We start from the raw sequence: 22976 nt of genomic DNA on the forward strand, positions 1-22976 counted from the left end.
ATTTCCTTTTCATTTAGGACCCCCATCTCCGTGTTCTTAAACTGGTCCGAAGTCCTCTTTGACAGAGTAGTTTGTTATTAACTTTGAGGATACTTAATAACAAATTTTGTTTTTTGGATTTGTAGGTCACAGAAGGATATTGGTTTCACATTCTGTCATTCAAGTCACTGAGGTGACCCTAGGAAACTCTCTGCAGGAGGTGCAGAAACTCTAGTCAGACCTCATCCTATTGACAGAGATGCACTACCGAGAGGGTAACAAGGTATCTGAGAGTTTGGTCATTAAAGAGGGCTTGTGGGCAGGGTATCTTTTTCTCCACTTGGGATTAATGACATGCTGCATAGGAACAAAGTTTAATACAAGGTTTATTCCATGCTAAAAAGAGAAGAAAAGACAATATTTTGGCTGTGGAACCTTCTTCAGGCTTCTTCTTCTGAATTCTGAGAATCTCCAATATTGTTAACTTTCGATTATGTTGAGCTAAGCTACTGTAGTTTTCCTGGTCAGGGAACCAAGTGAAAAAAATGTAGCAGTGTCTTTCTACTTATTCATGTCATGCAGTAGCTAATACTTTACTGCTCACTAGTTAAAATCAATCACAGGGGAGCTGGGTATGAAAACTGGCTAAATCTCACAGACACGGCATTTGGTTTAATAATAACAATAATAATAACAATAATAATAATAATAATAATTATTATTATTATTATTATTATTATAAACTTTATTTTATATAGCGCCTTTAAAGGTGGCTTCTCAAAGTGCTTTAAGAACTACAACTCCCATAAGACCCATGGGGCAACTTCCTGATGGCTTCTACTGTACGTCATGTGTTCCAATGCTGCCTGGCTGTGGGTGCAAGTTCCTCCCAGTATTGACTGCTTCACAGCTGGTAGTCCATTGTCACAGGCACAAACAGGAGGTATTCACATGGGATCATTTTTTTAAAGTTTATTTTCTAAAGACAAAAATAAAAACCATGGGAGGGTTTCCAGAGGTATTCATGGGTCAGGAGTACTGCAAGCTGGTAGCAGGGATTTAACTATTCATCTGTGCAAGGACAGTGTTCCTGACTCCTGTGCCCCATCTCATCACGTAGTTACAAATTATTGCACATACACACCTGTATGATCTCATTTTCAGATGTTGTGTTCACCACATGAAAATGCTTGCCTTGCTCTGGAGCAAACTGAGCCTTTTCTCTTGTTATTTTTTTACAATGTGGATGACAACATGCTTTTAGAATACAGGGAGACACATTTGATATAATTTTTGAAACTTTAAAATCAAAATGCTGAAATAATGCATTGATTTGATTGTTTCTGGACTCCTCATATGTACTGTATACATTGTTTATGTTGTTCATACTGTATACTGTTGTATATACAGTACTGTATACTGTAGATATTTGTTTGCTTAGACAGAATGATATGAATATGTCTGTGATTTGTGGTTAAATGTATGTGCTTTACTAAACAAATAAAGATACTATTTGTTATTTAGACCTGTAAAAAGATAAAAACATGCTTTTTGAAACAAATATTGAGTGCAGCTGTGTTTGCAATTAAGGTTAAGTTTCTGGTGCTTGGACATGTTGAAAAGTAAAGATCTGTTTTAATGCTTTTGTTCAGAATTGACATAAACACATTACATTTTCTTGTCTGTGTCCTAATGCTGCCTAGAAGGCCAAAATGAGATTGGTTATTTTGTATCTTGGCTTTGTACAATAACGCCTAAGGAGCTATTTTCCTACAGATTTATTTTTTTCATGCTTATACGGTAGCTTATTTTATCTTATAGCTCCAGATTACAGCTTTTAGCCTTGTTCAGTTCTGCAGGTAGGCACTTAAAATAATACTTACCATAGGTGTACACGTTTGTTTTCATCTTCACAACCTCGGCAAAAGCTGGGTGTTCCACCATGCAACTCACAAACTCCTCCTTTTGCAGATAGGTGGGAAACTTGTGCACACTGGTCTGGGTCACAGTGCCATTTGGGTGTGTCACTGTGGTGGAGGTGATGGAAGTGACATTGCTAGGGGCATCACCAGATATCATCCAGGAGATGCTGGCTGCTGGTTTGGAATTGGAGGCCGAACACATGACTGACTGATAATCCAATCCCTCGTCCTCTTGTCCCATGGACACAATGCTGAGTTCTGGTCGAACTTTTAAGAGATAAAGAGTTTTGTCATTCAGTTGCCATTACTTACAATCTTTTGCTCTTTCACAAGCAGTTCTTGACTGAGCTCTCATTGTGGACACACAAATCGATTTGCTCCACTTTTTTTGACTCTTGTAAAAAATTATTTTGAACAAATATTTCCTAAGTATATGTTGTCTTATGTTACATTTGACAGTTTTCAAGAAAACTGGAAGCCAATGTAGTTTACAAACCTGGTGAAGCTTTGAAAAATACTCCCTGAAAAAAAATACTAGTATAGTTAGAGCTGATGAACATACAATATGTCTTTATTTGTATTTATGTAACATTAGAACTATTTTTAATCAAAGTGCTTGTTTCTGCTTAGAAAATGCAGAAACAAGTGTTTATTTTTACTTTGTAATGCTTTTCATATCTTTTTTATGTTAACAGGTTTTAAATACAGCAACTTCATGTTTCACCAAACTGCTTTTCAATCTCTTTATGCATGTTGAATCTGGGACTGTCCCTCACTCAGCTGCTTTCACTGTCAGAATGGCACTTCAGAAATGGCAGGTATCCTTCCTTGCCAAAAATAGGTTCTTTGTGTAACATTAGCTTCATAGTTTACACAAAATGATGCATGCACATTGACTAGAAAAGGTAAATTAGTAAATAGTATTTTGGGTTTTTTTTCCAGATCAATTTTTTCATTCTCTGTGTTTGGGACAGCACCTCTGTCCCTTCTGGGAACTGATCACAGTAAACATGGATATTTGTAATTGCAAAGCCGCTCCTCAAGCAATGAGGTATTAAATTCCCCTTCAAGGAGATCAAGACATGAAAGTGAAAGAAAGCTCAAACAAGCAAAGATTTCATTTTCTGAAATCACATAGGGGCCTATTTCAGTTATGAACTTGTCTTTTGGATGGAGGTGGAGGAATTTTTTAAAGATCTCACTTTCTTCTGACCTTATTCACTCATCATGGCTTTTCTGATTATACAGGTTGATCTTTTCAAGACCCGTATGGTAACTTCATTCGTCGGTTTAAGAATGTAATTAAAACACACTAAAGGCAAAAACACTCAACTTTAAATGTAAGCATATCTAAGGACCACGTGCTTAACAGCATTTATTTTTAATAGTAAATAAGGATGGGGACTTCAGAGAAGAGGAGGATATTGTAAGCTACTGCACAAAGAATAACTGTAAGCAGGCTAAAAGGTTAAGTCTGTATTGAATAAATAAATGAGAATTAAAAGAGAAAAATCTAAAACTCCCAAGTTAGGAAACTCTTCTCCCCATGTGAGTTCAGAACAAATTTTTCTGGACTGATTTACAGATACTTCAGTGTGGACCCACAGGGCTGAGAGACTCCAGCTTGACTATGAGAGGACGTTCTTGGGAGCTCTGTTGAGAGTGTGGCAAAGGAAGCCCTCAGGATGTTGATGTAAGTGGCAGAAGAGGATTCACTCAGCACACAAAGCACTGGAAATACTAATATAAACATGACATGTGAAGTAGGCCATTAACTCTCTCTCTCTTGGCAGTTGACAAGCTTCATAAGCTACGACCATGGAAATTCGGTTCTTGACAGGTCACCCTTATTGATCTATTTAAAAAGACCTGATATATAAGGAAATCAATTCAGAAAAGCCATTGTTCATGTAGGAGTGGTGCTAAAGCTCGCTTACTATAAAACATGTTGAATGTCTTTCTCCAGAACCACTCCTTTGTCGATGGATACAGCAAAATTCAGAGTTCATTTTCTACATGAAATACATCACCAATGTGAAAGTGCTGCTGAAATACATAGATTTGGTTACTTTGTATTTGAGGCTTGTCTCTTAGCACATGGAATTGACAAAAGAGGTTTGAATACAGCTCTAAAGTAAATGAATCTCTGTAATGAAGAAACTGATGGGTCATTGAACCTGCTCTCAAAGTTGCTTGTCACAAAGCAAGAGCACAATTTACAAGCCATAAATATTAAAGATGCATTTTACAGCCCTATGCTTCACTGAACTGATAGGTGCCTAATTCGGGCCTAATGCAATGCTAAGCATAATTTGCGAGCAAAGGTTTGTTTTTGAGAATTATTTTAAAATCTGTCAATTCCATTCTCTCTAGAATAATGTTCTCGCAGCAATTTAGTAAAAGCACAGAGAAAACCAAAAACTGTTATTACATCAAACTGTTTTATTTTAATGAGTGCATCACTTGTTGTCTAGACTTACTGTCTAGGAGCTGAAAAAAGACAGACGTCAGCATTACAGTAGTATAAGCCTGAATGAGTTACTCTTTTGAAGCAAATGAAAAGCTGTATATCACTGAGCAAACAGTGTGATGAAGTGGAACCTGGACAACAAGAGATTTTGACACGTTGCAGTACTGCAATGGGGTTTAACTGTTTGAGGGATTTTAGCTTTCAACCAGAAAATTTTAGAAAACAACAGGATCTTTAAACTTCCTCTACAATATGAGTTTTTTGCAGAACGTGTTTGCCCAGTGCATGTGGTTATGGTGGGGGGCACATCTGCTGCCTGAAAAGACACCACATCCTGCCGCCAGGTGTGAAGCTGTCTGAAGAAGCAAAATTACTACTGATTCTCATACTGTCTGTTAGCTTTCCTTTATGGAACATAGATAAAGGGTTTTCTTCTTAACTGATTTTTGCACTTATTTTATTTTTCAAAATAAGGGGCGAACATAGTTTGCTATCTTCACTAATCTTGTTACTTTTGATCTTCATTTCCTAACAAATGGAAACTGTGAAAGTGTAAATTACCTTATATATCTTTCACGAGGCTAATATAGGCTAATTAGGAGTATTTCAGTTTTCAAAGAGCTCTAATATAGTGTATCTACTATGGCGGGTCTTTTTTGAATACTGTAGCAGTCACAATCTCTGGTCACTAGAAATACAACACTCAGACTTTGGGTCTGTAGATACTGCATTTGTCATGTACTGTATACTTTAGGTTATGTACTACTACAGGTATGTAGGTTATTAAAGAGTATGTACATGTATTGTATAGGTTGTGATCTGGAGAAGATGACATGAGGAATGGTATAGATTATACACTGTACATGATAGTAACTGTTGTTTGGGAATTTCAGTGATGTCCGACAAGAAAGTGCAGTGTATTTTATATGAGCCTGTACTATATAGATATTATAAATGTTCTCAAGACACTGTATATAGTTGGAGGTTCAGAGAACACTCCTCACTCCTTTGCCACCGCCTTCAAAAGAATCTATAAGGAATGTCTTTGCATGGGCTGTTGGTAGAGTAGCAGTCTAATCAACGTGATCTATTAACTCTGCATGTATGTCAGTGTTAGACACTGACTAAGACTGTTAGCTACCCAGCAATTGTTGTTGAAGACGATAACATAAATTCCTAACAAGCTAGATAGACCAAACTGCTTCCTCTTATTTGTAACCATAAAAGCTTTTAGTTCTCAGGTCAAAGGAAAAGCTTGCATACTGTTAGTTACTGGAAGCACAGCAGGCAGCCCCAGTCATTCGCAGTTGGTCACTATACAGCTGCAGTCAGTGTTAAGATTAGAAGAGCTTAAGGTTCAAGATGGACTAAGACTACAGCAGCACATGGTTTGGCTGACACATATCCCTGATCTGTGTGTCCTCGGGCTTGATTGTGGAAGATGAGGTCTCAGATGGATTTGGAAGCAGAGAGGCCATGTCTGGGGAAACACATCACCTACCAGCCCAACAAGTCTTGACTTTGACAGCCTAAATCAGTGTACTACCTTCAGCTGATGGAACAGAATGACGTGAAAGAGCAGAAGTCTGTACAGATGTTTCCTGGGGCCTTTAGTTGGAACAGTGCCCAGAGGCACTGACTTGTGCTTTCATTGGTAAACACTAAGGCAGTAAAAACATTGACTTCACGTCGGGATACACTACTACTACAGTGCACTATACTGCCACTGGCTGAGGAGGAAGTCTTCCCAAATCCCAGCTGCTCCTGGTGGCCTCTCCAACAGCTGCCAATTACTGTTGTTTGGGGTTTTCAATGATGCCTGACAAGAATGTGCAGGAATTAGATAGGACAAATGTAGTGGTCACACCAAGGCCAGGACTCAAGCCATACTGCAATTCTGGGTCAGGGAATGATATACTGTCTACGTTGTGACAGTAAAACAATACTAGGAGTCTTAAAATCTGTTTTCTGCCAGAAGGCACTGCATACAGTATGTCAGGTTTGCCACCACCCCAATGAGGATGCTTAAACGTTGCTGGCTGTTTGAACATTGCTTTTTCCTCTTATTCTACATTGGTTTTGTATCTTGGGAAGTACTGCCAGCTCTTTTTGTACCTGCAACATCTTCAGAACGTCTTGAAGCAAACTCTCTTTAAATATGTACCCTGTAGAGATGTCCCTAGATCTCAGAAGAACTCAGGGGCTGATTTTCTCTTGTTCTTGTTCTGCAACCAGAGTGCAACTAGGGGCAGAAGTATTCACCACCTTTTAGAAACAGCAGGTATGCAAATAACTAAAGGAGCTGTTCTACTTCTGGAACAAAGAACCAAATGAGAAGAGCCTGCAACAAGTGCAAAACCAAACCACCGTCAAGCCGTGTGCGTTAACTAAAAATTAAGATTTAATTTCACAGTTCTGTGATCATTAACGTTTTTCACACATTCCAAATGCCAGGACAAGTGAATACAGTACGTTTCAGCTGCAATATGTCACCTGTGGTTTTCTCCAAATTTCAATGTTTTTGCTTCTCATTTAGTATTAGTCATATATAAATGTTGTGATAGAATCTACTGAAGTGATATTCTAAATTATTGTTACAAATGTTTCATAGAAGAATCTTGGAAGAGTTCTCCAATATCAGGAAGATAGCAGGAGGAAGTAGGGTTGTGCCAACACTGAGCACACCAGGTTTAAAAAAAACCTTTGAGTGTCAGCTGTGTCAGATAAAATCAATCGAACAGTCTAACTGCTAGAATGGTAACCATTCCAAAAATGCAGAACAGAGCAGGAGTTGCTTCTTAGTTAAATTATGTTCTTACCCAAAACAGTGAGGTAAATAGTTTTCGCCAGGTCTTCGTCCTCAGTTTGGAAGACACATGTAAACTCCTTTTCATCTTCCAGGCTGGTGATGTTGAGAAGGATGGTGAGGTTATCTGCAGAAGATGGAGGGCTGAAGTACTCGGTGTTTTTAAGGAGATTACCATTGACGAACCGAAATATTTTTTTTTTCTTGTTGGCATCATAGCGAGTCTGCCAGTAGGATCCATCCAATTTCACAGTCCCTTTGTACTCACACTGGAGCACAGCTTGCTCACCCAAGACACCTGTGATATTCTTTTGAAATAAGACGTGCCCATTGTCAGCTGGAGAAAGAGAACAGTTGCCAATCAGTTATTTTGTGCATTTTATATTGTACCTTCTTATTAGTGAGAACTTGTTATGGTCACATTGCAGTCAAAGTACAGTGAATATGCAGTACAACAGAAAATTCCCCCAAATTTGTAATAAATCTATTAATTATAAAGTATTTTACTAATTGCAAATTATTTTTAAATTTCAAGCAAGAAAAAGCTGGAGCATGTCAAAAATTTAAAGCAAAGGTTTCATACATAAAACATGTCTTACAAGAAGAGCACTCCACAATTAAGATAGGGTTCAAGAACAGTGTCACTGAATGGAGTGTTACTCCATAAAATATTCATTCACAGCAGATAAAATGAAATAGCAGACTGTTACTTTATGGCTTTTTGCCACAGATTGTTTCCTGTACTATTAAAAACATAAAAAAGTTACAAACAAAAGATACCATTTGGCTCATATTGCTTCTAGTTAACCAATCCCAGAATTGTGATAACAGATTTTGTTATGGCATTTCAGGAAATTGGCACCATTTTAGCTGGATGCGTTGTTCCAAACAGTCATGGCTCTTTGTGTAAAAAAGTGCCCTTGTGTTCAGTTTTAAAGGCACCAGCATAAACATTCCATTCTTGATCTCAGGTTTTTATTTCTTAAGCTTGAAGCAGAGAGCAGAATAGATCTAGCAGGTGCCCGCCTGAACCCCCGTTGCGTTACAATATATAGATTTTTTGTAAAAGATTAAAAAAATTATATTGTAGCAGCCACCATTTCCCCGGTGGATGTTTGGAAGGAGACACACGGGGACCAAGGTGGCAGTTCTTTCCAGGGGAGAGTACTGCACGTAACCTTAGTAACAGGGTATTCAGACAGTGCAGGCAAACATGTAGTGAGAAGTATCTGGCCAGAAGTTCCCTAACAACTAAGGGAAGATTCCTGAATCTTTTTTGGGGTTCTTAGGCCCAAAGACCCCTAGGCCTGAAAATCTAAACCAATTAGAAATCTTCAGAGATCTGAAGATTTTAGTGAATCCTGACAGTTTCTGATCCAGAGAAAACCCTAAACCTAAAATTAACAGAAATATATTATTTCTCTCTCTGACTAGGAGACACTGAATATATTCTAATCACAGTGGGAATAAAATATGATCTTGAAAATAGAAAATACAATTGAAATTGTTTAGTGAAGAAGAGGGGACCACCTGGACTCAGGGTCCCACGTTCCACAGTCCTTTGGTTGGCCAGTCAGACTAGTGCTCTCCTTCCTTCTCTCCTTGTGTTGCAAGCTGATGACAGACTGCAGATGTTGACCAACACTGGAAGCTCTGCTTCCTAGTGCTTAAATGTCACCAAATCACCTGTTGACATTTGATTGGTCAGGTGTCAGAGGATGGCCATTGCTGTCTGGAAAAAAGTGATTCAGACAAGAACCTCCATCTTGTCTCCACTTACTGCCCTTAATCTCCCCCCAAATGTCTGATATCAATTTTTCAAAGTAGGTTTGTTGGGAATATTCAGCAAGAATTTATCAACTAAAATATGCATTATGGGATGATATATGTAAGTTGTCAGAACTATCTTTAGTATTATCCTTTCATCCATTTATTTTCGATCTGCTTATCCTGGTGGAGGCTCCAGAAACATCATGTTGACTTGATAGGACGAGACATCTTTTTCCTCTGCAATAGATTTCAACGTCTGCTCTGGGACTCTCAAGTGTTCTCAGGCTAACAAAGAGATATAGTCTCTGTATGTGTCTTGAGCTGGCCTTGAGTATTTGTCTTGGGGAACATGCCCATGCCCAGTATAGCGTCAACACCAACCTCTTAGGAAGCATCCTTACTGGGTGCCTGAAACACCTCATCTGGCTCATCTTGATCTAGAAAGGCAGTGCCTCAGCTCTTTGTTTCCTACATACTGTAGCAAAGTTTTTCACCCTGTCACAGAGAGTAAGCACAACAGACCCACGAAGAAACCTCATTTCCTCCACATGGTTATGTCTTTTTGGCCATTTCCCACTGCATTACCCACTATCATTAAGGATGGGGGCATAGATCATGAGACCTTCACTCGGGAGCTTATTTTGATTTTATAATCTCAGGCTGGCACAGGTCTACAACATTGGTGACACTGCACCAATCTCTTCAGTAACACTTGAAAAACACTCCAGGGTACTTCTGTACTCCTTATCTTGGGGACGGCAAATCCTTTTTTATCCTGGCAATAACTATGACATCAGGATTGAAGAGAGAGGATTGTCTTCCTGGGTAGTCTGGCGGTGCAGTGGTTAGCATTGCTGCAAGGCCCTGGTTCAAGGTCCTGTATATGTGAAGTTTGTATGCTCTCCCTATGTTCATGCTGGTTTCCTTTGGGTGCTCTAGTTTCCTCCCACAGTATAAAGACATACTTGTAGGTTAATTGGCTTCTGGGAAAAAAAATGGCCCAGATGTGAGTGTTCATGTCTGTGTGTGTGTCCTGTAATGGACTGGTGTCCAGGGCATATCCAGCCTTGTGCCCATTTCTTGCTGGGATAGGCTCCAACTCCCTGCATCACTAACTGATGTTAGTCTTGTAGGCCACATGGAACCTGAAAATGGGGATGGCTGAATAATGCACATTTGAGATAACAGCAAGTACCCGCACCTGGATTGTGAAAGTGAGAGTGTCGCGATGGAGTTGAGTTTTCATATTGGAGGTGAGGGGGTTTAAAAATGTGGCAATAATTGTCAATTGATTGAAAAGAAAAAAAAGAGAAGGAATACTGAGCAATTACAGGAATATCAATGATCATATGAGGTTTAGAAGAAGGATGAAAATGAATAGGAAAAATTCTCACCAATCAATTTCAGTTCTGTTACTTGTAAAACTATGGAAACATTAGTTAAAGGCAAAATACAGGAACATTTACCAAATAATGGCCTCCTAAGAAATGGGTAACATATTTTAGATCTCATTTAACTCATTTACTAGAACTCTTTGACCACGTAACTAAGATAGTTGCCATCTCTCAAGAGTATGACATGATAAAAAAAGATTTCCAGAAATTTTTGATAAGGTCCCTCACAAAAGATTAATTTTCAAATAAAACCCAAAGGATATCAAGGTAATGTGTGCACATGGATGGAAAAGTAGTTAATGATCAGGAAACAGAATGTTACTTTAAAGAGCATAACATGTAATACTGTACATCTAAGCTATGGTATACCCAGATATGCATTTTATACCTAATATTTTCCTAGATCTAGATTAATGATATCAACCAACAAACTAACTAAATTTGCAGATGCCGAGCAAATAGGAAGAGTGAACAAACACAAAAAAGGCTGTAAGGGAAATACAGCAAGACAAATTCATGGACTGGGAAGACACTCATCAAATGACACCTAATATTGGTAAGCAAGTAATCCACATACAGTAGTATAGGAACACACAGTATATCCATATTACAATATACTGTACAAATCCCAACTTTAATGAGAAACAATTTGGGAGATTCTGAGTTGCACATACAGTAGTAGGTGACCTACAGTACAGTATGTGAATCTGTGGCTTCTTGCATGTCCTCATTAAGACAATGTGGGAAAGTAATCCAAAAGTAAACAACGTTTGCACATAAAGGAAAAATAGTGTAATTTAAATTCAGGGAATTTGTGTTCAAATTCTACAGTGCTTTAATAAGATCTCACCTGAAACACTGTTTTCAATTGTGGACAACTTATTACCAAAAGGATCAATAGCCTTAGAAAGAGTTCAATGAATAGCAACAAAAAACATTAATTGTCTCAGGTAATATGAACCTCATATAAAGAAATGTTAAAATAATTGCATTTCTTCAGGGTAAAACAAAGGAGAAGATTGTATCCAAGTATTTAAAATCTTAAGAGGCAAAGATAGGGTCAGCCCAGCTGACTATTTCACACTCAGTAGCAACTACAGTTAGAATTAAGACGGCCTTAAAGATAATTAATTTTTTAATTTAGAATAGAGATGAGAAAAATCTTTATGTATACAACGAGTTTAGAGGTGTCTGGAACAGGCTCCTCAGTCAAGGGGTTTAAGTCTAAACTCTGAGAAGAGAAGAGGCTGGACAAAATTCTAGATTTAACAAGTAAACCAATAAATTAGTAATTTTTTATATTTATTATATAATGATTTCACTTTCAGTTGGTGAAGCACACCACGAAAAACAATCATATCACCTGAAAGATTAAGCATAGACAGTACAGTGCTGAAAATAAGTTTATGAACCCATTAGTATTTTCACATATTTGAAACGTAAAGTGTTACTAAATCTTAATCAAGTCCTACTAAGCCTAATAGATAATGTTAACCTGAGCATGATACTCTTTCAACATGTATTTATCCTCAAATGATGTAACATTAAAAATCCATGTTTGATAAAATATGTGAACTTTTAGATTCTGTAACTGGTGGTACCCCATTGAGCAGCAATTACTTCAACTAATTGTGTTCTGTATCCATTGATCAGTCTCTCAAACTGGTTTTGTGGAATTTTGGCCCATTCCTCCTTACAGAACTCTTTCTCTGTGACACATGAGGGCAGACTTGAATGGACAGCTTGCTTCAGGTCCTGACACAAAATGTCAATGCGGATGGACTTTAAATAGGCAGTCGTAAAATGCAAAATTTTTATTTCTTCTGACACCATTCTTTTGTAGATGAGCTTGTAAATTAGGGATCACTTTCTTGCTGAAAGACCTACTTTTATTTAACCTTCAGGTCATGGATGGATGGCTTGATATTCTCCTCTAGACTCTTTTGATAAAATCATGGTTGTGTCAATGATGGCAAATCTTTCAGGTCCTGAGGCAGAGAAATAGCCCCAAAAGCATCACACCCCCACCACCATGCTTGAGGATTGGGATGAGGTTCTGTTTCAAAGCAGTGTTTGGTTTTCATCAAACGAGGCCAAAGAGTTTTTCCTTTGACATATCTATTCATAGAAAATTGTTTCTGAAGCATTGTGGACCGTACTGTATATTTGCTCCTTGGCAATCTTCAGACAGGCGGCTATAATGTTTTTGGAGAGCAGTCTCCTTGCTCTTTTCCATGAACACTATTCTTGTTCAGTTGTTTTCTGATAGTCACATTAACTAAGGTGGACTGCAGTTCCTTGGTTGTTACTCCTGGGTTCTTTGTAACTAACTCCCTTGATAATTTTCGTCTTTTGGTATGATCACCAGTTTTGAGTAGAGTGACTGTGGTCTTGACCTTTCTCGATTTGTAGAAAAATGTATTTGTATTTTTGTCTGACAGTGGATTGGTGAAACCCCAAGTCTTTAGAAATGGTTAAGTAAACATCAATAACACTTTTTCTGAGGTCTTAAGAGATTTCCTTTGATTGTGACATGATGTGTTTCCACACATCTGTATGGTGAAGGCAAAACTCACAACATTTCTGATCTTTACACAGGACAGGGCCTTCCAAGACCCTAAAATCTACCTACTTTATTTAAACTTCTGATTCTCTTTCCCCTTAATTGAGCTAATAAAACGAATTAATTTACTTAATTCACTTGCTTTTTCACATCTCCTATACCTTAGTTATGCTTGATTCATGCATCACTTAGTTTCAAGAGACATGGAATTGATTACTATAAACCCTATTGGATATTTACATAAAATAATAATTAATAATTCCTTACACTTATATAGTGCTTTTCTGGACTTTTTCAAAGCACTTTACAGGTAATGGGGATTCCCCTCCACCACCAGCACCCACCTGGATGATGTGACAGCAGCCATAGTGCGCCAGTACACTCACCACACATCAGCTTTCAGTTGGGGTTTATTATGAGACCATGATTACTAAAGGCAAATGGGAAATTTGGCAAGTACGCTGAAGTAACACCCCTACTCATTTCAAGGAACACCCTGGGATTTTTAATGAGTACAGAGAATCAGAACTTCAGTTTTAGGTCCAGTTGTTTTACAGTATATTGCCCTGTCACTACACTGGGACATTATGAACCACACAGACTGCAGGGTTTGCGCCCCCTGTTGGTCCCACTAACACCTCTTCTAGCAGAAACCTTTTTCTTCTAGCAGAAAGTTTTTCCCAGGAGGTCTCCCATCCAGGTACTGGCCAGGCTCATACTCACATAGCTTATGTGGGTTGCCTATGGTGAGTTGTAGGGCAACATTGGAGCTGGACAAAAAAGGTGGTTTGTAAAGCTACAAAATTTCCACATTTATTTTGGTGGTTCAAAAACTTTTCATCAGCACTATAGTTTCCTTATGGTCATATATTTTTCATTCTTTTAAATCTGCTCTTCTGAATCATCTTCCTTCTTCAGTCATAGCACTACTGCTCTTCAACTGTTTTCTTTTTACAGCTTTGTCGCACACCATAAAATCCTTATTGCAATGTGGGGATGATACAATATCAAAGGGCAGGATGGAATCTTCATTGTTTGGATGATTCGTACTATCTAAAAATTAAAGCCCTAGTTTTCAGAAAACATTAATTAAAATGAGCTCACAGAAAAGCCCTCTTTCCTTTTCCTGTGGCAAATATGAACAGGATATTTAAACTGAACATCATCTAAAACACCATCTAAATTTGCAATCAATTAAAAAATAAATGAAGGTTTAAATTGTTTTAAAGATAAAATGATAGTTGCATTCAGAAAGCAAACAACATCAAACAAGTAAAGAGCGTAAATCTGTACTCCATTAACTTCATGGAAGATTTTTATCACAGGTAGTTTTTCAAGTTTCTGTCTAGTGTTTTTCTGCTTTAGTAGGCTAATGGTTTATAAAACTAGAAGAGATGCCCCATCATTTACCTGTACTCTGCCACACATTGTAAACCACATTACTGCTAAAAGGAATGCCAGCCGATCATGCCTTTAGAAAAATGTATGCCATTGAAAAAAAATATTATTAGCATGTCTGGCACAGAAACCCAACCCACAATCTCTCTTTCAGTTCTCACAAGAAATTTGTAAAAAAAACTTAATCCAAGCAGCAGTTCATGACAGATTTTGAAACCAAACCTTTCTTTCCATTTTGACTGTAGTCATTGAGTCAGGCAACCCGGGGTAAACTTCCTCTCGTGTAACTAAAGCCACAATAGCCGTTAAAAAACGACACGTTCAATTTTATGAATATGAACTATGGGAAGTGTCACTTATTAACAGAAAATGGGTTTTAACGATATCAGTTTCCTGTCATATATGAGACAAAATGTAAATTTACTGCACAGCAAGAAAAGTGGTTTAGGAAAATTGCTACAAGTATTAAAAAGGGTTCATTTGGATTAGTGGGCTCGTGTTAAATTAAATGTGATATTTAGTTTTATGGGTTAATTAAACCCCCATCCAGTTTTCAAAACAAAACTTTTTATTTTTAGCAAAAACCCTACAGAGGATTAACTAAAACTACTGCAGGTTGCCATCATTGCTTATTCTATCGGCAGGAATTTGAAAATGTAACATGAATGGTTTTTGATGTAATCAAGTTTTTAAAATGTAATTGGGTGGGAAAGGCTTTAAGTTCCATTACATCCATTTTCTAACCTTGTCGGGGAGCCAGAGTCTGTCCTGGCAAGCAACAGGTGCAGGGTTGGATACACCCTGGACCAGACTCCAGTCTATTGCAGAGCAGACAGACACATACACAAAGCAGGGCCAATTTTCCCGGAAACCAATTAACCATCTGTATATCTTTACAGTGTAGGAGTAAACCACGGCACCCAGAGGAAACCCATAAGAGCATGTGGAGAAACATAGGTATAGACCCCATTGCTGCATGGCGTAAATACTAACTACTGCTCCATTACATTTAGTTTATTTCTGCCATTTAAAAATGCGAAAAAGAAAAAAGGAATAACAACATAATCTTGCATTCACCACATCATCTTTTAAAAACTTTGGAAATTGTCTTTGCAAATTGTGAAGTGCAAATTTCTGACAGGAGGCATTCTAATGAGAATTAGGCATGCTGTCTCTTAACAAGCCATTTTTTAAAAACAGGATGACCCTTTGCCAGGTTATCACCTCCAACAGTACAATTTGAACTAGTGCCAGAGAGGTCTTGGGTATGGAAAATACAACTAGTCTAAAAAAACATTTAACTAGTTTAAAAACATTCCTCTTTTGGCCTGTAAGGTAAACATTATTTGCAATATCAGGGAAAAGTGGGACCATGCTTTCTACAGTTGTGAGAAAATGTTTGAGACCCTCTGGAATTGTGATCTGATCTTCATCTAAAGCATAATAATAAATAAAGACAGTCTTATTTAACAAACAACACACACAACACCAGACATTATCAAATGCAAGAGATGCCTGCAGATCCTAAGCTGTCATCCTAGGGTTCTGTTTGAGGATTGTATGGCATGCCCTTGCACTGATCTTTGTAGGATGTCCACTCCTAGTGAGAGTAGCAACGGTGCTGAATTTCTTCCATTTGTAAATCTGCCTGACTGTGGACTGATTGAGGCCCAAGTCCTTAGAAATCCTTTTGTATCCCTTTCCAGTCTTATGAGTGTCAACAACTCTTCTTCTGAGGTCCTCTAAAATCTCTTTAGATTTGAACACCCGACTCAGTGATTGGAATACCCAACTCCAAGTACCCTCTTTTCAAGATGTAATTATCCTAGAGGTTCACACATTTTTGTCCATCAATGACCTTGATTGTTTAAACCATTTGTTCAATAAAGATATACTGTAGCAATGTAAAATGTTTAGTGTGTTGTTTGTTAAATAAGACTATTTATGTAACGATCAGTTCTTTCCGGACCCTATGCGGATGACACAATCCAAAATTGTGAGGAAACACTAGGAAAAAGTCATGCAGGAATACAAGGATGAAAACAGGGGGGCGTGTCCAAAGTGCGCTTGTGCACGGGGGAGGTGTGGCCGAGGCAAACAATCCAAAAGTAATCCAGAGAGTAATCCAAAAACACAAGAATAAATCCATAGCCAGGTGATCCATCCAACAAGGAATTAAAAACATGAACCGGGTCGGAACCGGCAGACAGGGAACGAGAACAGAGATTAAAACCTTAACGGGACCAGGCGCTTCCAGGTCCCGGATTCGCACGATACGGAAATCAGATGCAGAGCCCGGATGAACGTCAGCCCCTGGCTTTTAAGGTGGACTGGGAACAGGGGTCAGGTGCACATAATCAAGTCTAAAGTGAAAGGGCCGGAGCACCCTTAAGGAGGAGGGACTATAATCGTGACAATTTATTATTAGGACTTAGATGAAGATCAGATCACATTTTAGGAGTCATTCATGCAGAAATCCATATAATTCCTAGAGGTTCACAAACTTTTTCTTACAACTGTAAATAGTTTGCAGTACTGAACAGAAACATAGGCCAAAAACCACAGATTTAAAGTAATAAAATCTAACCAAACATAAAGTACGGAAAATATCCTTTACTATCAAATGACGGCTTCCCTATTCTCTTGGGTAGAATATCAGCACTTGTCAGAGTCAGGGACAAACAGGCCTCTTACTTCAATACTGCCTCACTTACTCACTCAAGTATACCTTCAGCGATTTCTGATTTACAATCAAGCATATATAGACTGTTTCAGCCATTACTCCGAGTCCATATAAATAACTTGTTACTCTGCAATAATTGATTGACTTCTAATTTGAAGGTCTTTTAGAAGGTCTTTAAACTGTCATGTAACTGAAGTAATTCAGAATTTACCTGTGTAGCTCACAGCTAGATTTACTCCTTATGTCATTGGATAAAAAATATGTCGAGGACTAAGATGCACACCTGGTAGCAGAGGCTACATCTTACATCCAAAAGTAACCTTCAGTTTTAAGAGTCATTAAAGTTTACAGTCCTATAAAGCATAGAGTCAAATAAAGATTGGTGCACAGTTTGCCTGACCACTCATTCACCATCTCCCCACTCTGTCTCAAAGTGATTAGGCCCACATCTGATAATTTATTAATAGACAAGGTGATTTAATTGCTTCACCCTTCCATATCTTAAATGACAGCAGCATTATTACTTTATAGCCTTAAGATTCCAGTAGCTACTGTAGGTAATAAGGGGCCTATTCAGACCTGAGATGGAAAAACCAAATTACTATTGTAAGTGCAGTAGTATAGATCAAATAGTATTTTTTTGAAAAAATAGGGATATTAACATAGGCTTCTTTTTAATTCGATGGGTTAAGGATTTTCTCACTTTTCTGTCCTTTTGTGTAGTGGGGCTGCTGGCACACAATGTCTGTCACCCTGGGGGGTTCAGCACTTCAGGTGGGATTGAAGTGAGTGGAAAGCACTTTGGCATCCTTTGGGACTAAAAGTATTAAAGAGTGCCTGGGAATTGATTATTATTAGCTCCTGGCTTTCATAACTAGAATGGTTACCAATTACCTTTCAGAGCAGAGAGGAGAGTGTGCGTAGGTTTTAATTCCCATAAGCCATATAACCCTGCAACTAACAACTAACAACCCACTTAAGCTAAACAGCTGTGAGCCTGGTCGGTACCTGGATGGGAGACCACCTGGGAAAAACTTGCGACTGGATGAGGGGCCAGCAGGGGGCGCTCACTATGTGGTCCTTATGCCCCAGTGACGGGGATAGTATACTATAAAAAGGTGCTGTCCTTCGGATGAGATGTAAAACTGAGGTCTTGACTCTCTGTAGTCATTAAAAATTCCAGGGCCTTTCTCAAAAAGGGTAGTGTTGTTACCCTGGTGTCCTTGCCAATTTTCCCATTGGACTTTACCAATCATGGCCTCCTAATATGTTCCATCTGTGAACTGGCTTCACCACTCTGTTCTCCTCCACACAATTAGCTGATATGTGGTGAGCATACTGTGTGCACTTTGGCTGTCGTTGCATCATCCAGGTGGGTGCTGCACATTGGGGGTGGAGGGGAGTCCCCATTACCTGTAAAGTGCTTTGAGTGGAGTGTCCAGAAAAACACTTATTATTATGGACCTAGGGCCTATACCTATACCTACAGTAGGGCACTGTCTGTGTGAAGTTTGGATGCTGTTCTCTGTGTTTGCAAGGGTTTTCCCTGGGGGCTCGAGTTTCTTACCACAGTCCAAAGACAAACTGGTAGGTGTGAGTGTGTGCATGTCTGTGTCTGTTTGTCCTGCGATGGACTGCAATCCCAGCGTTGACCCTTGTTGCTTGCTGGGATAGGCTCCAGCTATCCCATGACCCTGAATTGGAAGATGTGGGATGGATGGAAGGAGAGAAAGGAAAGGATTCATCCCCAGTGCTACTGTCCAAGGCAATCAGACAGCATTTCTGTGATGTGCAGACCAGCTTTGGCATTCTTTTGACTGTGCACTATGCTTACACTAATACTGAAACTATTCTCAAGGAATGTCTTAAAACCCATAAACACCTCTGTTGTGGTATTTCCTGAAGTTCAAAACGATTCTCCAAAGCAGAAAGATGGGGGCGAGAATCACTGAAAGTGATTTCAGTTCTTCGCCAGTGCCTGAAAACGGTTCAGTCTGATCTTCGCTTACCAAAAAAGCACAAATAATATGCAAGCCACAAGTACTGACTCATTTTCAGATGCATTTTATTTCTTAATCAAATGTATTCATGTTAATTCTCAGTTAATGATCTACAAACATTAAGCTATATCTCTCAGTTTATTCTTTAAACATGCTGGTAATTGGACTGTAGGTCAAACATTTTCAGTCTCCTTTTTATCTTTTTTTAATATTATATTATAGATATAGCAGGTTAAAACCATGCCAAATATTTAACTGACACACATTTACAGTACTATTAATACCATGTTATATATATACAACATTTACAGTATCAAGTTTATAAATTATACATATGAACAATGGTAAAGTACCAAATGGTTTTGCTATTTAAAATGCTCCAAATATATTTTGAGGTTTGGTAAGGTTTTTGGAATATTTGTCTTTGTTTTCCATTTCATCCAAAGAATAAAATTCTGTCTCTAGGCTATAAAAGCTCAAAGCTTGAAATACAGTAGAACATTGAGGTGAACATATCAAATGTACATTTGGAGAAATTAAACTAGACCACCTGGTGTGACTCAATGACTAGTTGTAAAAAATCCAGTAACAAAGTTAGCAGACTTACCTATTGCATTTAGGAAAATACCAAAAAGCAGAAATATCAAGAAACCCATCTTTTATCATTGATTGTGTTCACAGTACAGCCTTGGAGTTGATCTACAGTAATGTGAACAGGAACATGTTGGTAGTCACAATAGCTCAGCTTTTATGTTTTTGTTCAAACCATAAAAGCCAGCATGTCATTTACATATTAAAATGTCCTTTTAACTTTTTTTTTATGTGGAGTGTAGGTCCACCTCTTGATTGGAGGATCCTTATGTCTTAGCCCTGCCCTTTCTACCTTTCCTGGGTATGTACAAAAGCAAACTTATATTCAAATGTTCTTAATCAAATTACCTAAGCTACACAATTCTCATTTTACTTGGGGGAAGTGGGGGGACTTCACAGTCTCAGAAGACTTATGCTTGGGAGCTCTGTTTGATGACAGGGTTATAGAAAACTATGAATCTATGAATCAACACATTTCTACATTGCATTAATGTGTTAAGTGGTAGATTGCATCAAGTCCACAATCGGATTTAATCTGCATTCATTGAAAATTGTTCCAATAGGGAAAATGTTCATTTGCTACAATTGAAGATGGTTCAGTCTCAATTTCCTGTCTCTTTTCTCACCCTGAAGATAAAAGCATTTTCTGCCAAATTCACTACCCAGGAGGTTACACAGGTTCCCACAGCTGTAGAAGAGCTGATATTCAAAAAGCTTTTATGGTGCTAAAAAGAATAGCAGACTCCACTCAAGGTCCATCCTGGATCTGGTGCATTTCAAAATGTTCCTCAGACTAGTGCACATCAAAGCGCTTATGCACACATAAGTTCTCCAGTCTGTCCTGGCCCGTTCACTATACTGGACATTTACTGTATGTGTCTCTACATAGATTTCCAACTGCATGGATACTTCCATTTGTTCCCTCTCTGTGATTCAAAAGAGTTTTTGAGAGCCTACTGCATGCTATACAAAACTACATCACCTGTCAATATTGGGCTGACTTGGATGCATAAATCATCTGTGAAAAGCAGTAGGGATATTGACATGTGGTAATCTGCTGCTGTGCATCAGTTCATAAGGCCTGTGTTACACAGGTAGCCATGTGCCACTGTAGGTTTGAAAAGCTGAGTCTCCCTCTTCTATTCCGGACAATATATTGTATTAATTTTGAAGATGACAAAGTCTATCACAGACAAAAGATTAAGGTGTTTACTATGCGAAATAGAGTAGAGATGTTTGTTTCTGTTTTATTATACCTTTTTGAATGTCATGCAAGAAGAGTAATTGCAAATACAAAAATTATCTTTTGCCCCATGTTAAACTTTTTCTGTTCTTTGTACAGATCTTTGGGAATTATGACTTTTTAATTAAAAATAAAAAAATACCCGCTCATGCCCTGCCTCTTGGGCTCACAGCCATCTTTATTTCTCTGTCTCTGTCGTATTTCTTTCTGTTGACACTTACTACACTTGTCACTCTAACACCACTGCACAAGTGGTGCACAAGAGTGATTCCTCAATACTGTACATCCCTTAAGAGTGACTCAAGAGTGTTCCAGGACGATTTATCATTGTGTTATTGTTGTTTCAATCAGCACATACTGTAGTATTTAATGCTGCAGTTGAAATAACCATATTCTCTGCTATGACAATTACTGGATATTTGGGGGAATTATGCTAGATATGACATGAGATGTCAACGCATTATTTTGTGTCTGAGGAAGTGACATTTTTTCAAAATGTAGTGTTGGCAAAAATATTTGACAACATCAACCATTATCCATTCATTTAAAACCATCAGGGACACAGGTTCAGAAATGCTCCGTGGATGCCTCATGTCACACTGTTCCAAATTAATTGGATTGTACTGCTTAACATTTCTGTGTGCCATCAATTTATTTAAACATCATTGTTGCCATCACTCATGATAATAATCACTCTGTGCAAATTTCTTTACACTTTAAAAACCCTGATATAGAAATCACTCTTACAACAGATTTAAATAGCCTGGGTCTATTTTTAATACCCTTGTCTTATAAAATAATGAATCTTTGACTAATAAGTGGTGTCTGTATTAGCATATGGATGTGAAACATGACTAAAATTTGATTTGGAAACCACAGACAGCTCAAAGAACACACAGGATATAATATAAGATATATGCTTGAAATTAAAAAAAAAGATGACAGCAAAATAATTAATATTCTGAGTACACAAACAAGAGCATCATTACAAGAGTCAAGACACTAAAATGGTGAAAGCTGGACACATATTGAATAGGATGGTTTATTGTTAGGTCAAAGAACTATGTCATTGGCTCCCAGGAGACCAATAGCAGCCAAGAGACAGGTCTTCTGAAAGATGAAAAGATAAAGTGGGTTTGTTGTTCAGAGAGAGAACAACAGAACTTTGGAGAAGAGTCTTGGGATATTTCTCTTCCAGCAGTGGACTGATAGAGGCCAAAGATTCATGGTGACAGAAGTGAATACGTGGAAGAGACAACATCAGACCTGGCATTCTGCCTTGGTATAAATGAATGAACACCTCTGTGACCTACTGTACCTGTTTTATTTACATCCCCCTGCTTCACCTCATCACTGTCCTGGGGGGTGGCCAATGTGCTCACTTAACCTCATCCTCATGGTCAGGCTGTTGTCCCTCAAACAGCTTTGAGCCGGATCATACTGTATCCCCTACCTCTTGGTGTACCTACGAACAAACCACATAAATTGATCACATCCAGGGCCAGTGTCTGCATCACCTGAATGCTATAACCTCATAAACATTAAACAAAAGACAGACAGTTAAGCAGAACATTTCCCCAACCCTGCCCTCCCAACACACAGCGCAGAGCCCCGGGGTTTAATACAGTGCAATTTCCTGCTCAGTGACCCTGAAGCCCATTAGACTCTCCTTCTATTGAGTGTGTCCTTGTAAACTCTGAAATTAAAATATAACACAATTATAAATCCTTTTCATTCAGTTGCTTATGAAAAGCATGTTTAGAATCAGGCCACTTTGCAAAGCATTTTACATTGCAGCAATGAAGTAAGTTGTACTCTGAAATTCTTTGAAATTTCTCAGAAATTCACTCAAGTAGTGAGGGAATTGAATGATATTACACAGTTCATGAATCAAGACATTTTCACACTCAACAACAGTGTACAATAGCAAGATAAAGGTCTCATTCTTTAATTTAGGGCTTCAAACTGAGTTGTAAGAGTCTTGTATCTTCTTTGTTCTCCCCACAATCTACATGCTGTAATTTCATTATTTCATTAGAAGCATAATAGTACCTAATTATGTACTCATAAAATACAGAATGTACATAATTGTACATCCAGGTGTCATTGCACAATTATGTACATTGTACCTAATTATGTAATTATAATACTTCCTAC

The 22976-nt window shown here is 38.2% G+C and overlaps 1 protein-coding gene across 2 annotated transcripts in view; it reads right to left on the reverse strand.

Annotated features, from left to right (window-relative positions):
• LOC148658456 (uncharacterized) overlaps positions 1–19756 on the reverse strand; it is a 39941-nt gene extending 20185 nt beyond the window's left edge. For both annotated transcript variants that reach the window (XM_088639662.1, XM_088639661.1), the window contains exons 1-3: positions 19593–19756; positions 7191–7514; positions 1863–2168 (exon numbers count right to left, since the gene is read on the reverse strand). In XM_088639662.1, the coding sequence (XP_088495788.1) occupies positions 1863–2168; positions 7191–7514; positions 19593–19641 (679 nt within the window). In that variant the 5' untranslated portion in view covers positions 19642–19756. The remainder of the gene's footprint in view (positions 1–1862; positions 2169–7190; positions 7515–19592) is intronic.
• Between the last annotated feature and the right edge of the window lie 3220 nt (positions 19757–22976).

Source organism: Lepisosteus platostomus, chromosome 7 (assembly GCF_059453375.1).
Source record: "Lepisosteus platostomus isolate fLepPlt1 chromosome 7, fLepPlt1.hap1, whole genome shotgun sequence".
NCBI lineage: Eukaryota > Metazoa > Chordata > Actinopteri > Semionotiformes > Lepisosteidae > Lepisosteus > Lepisosteus platostomus.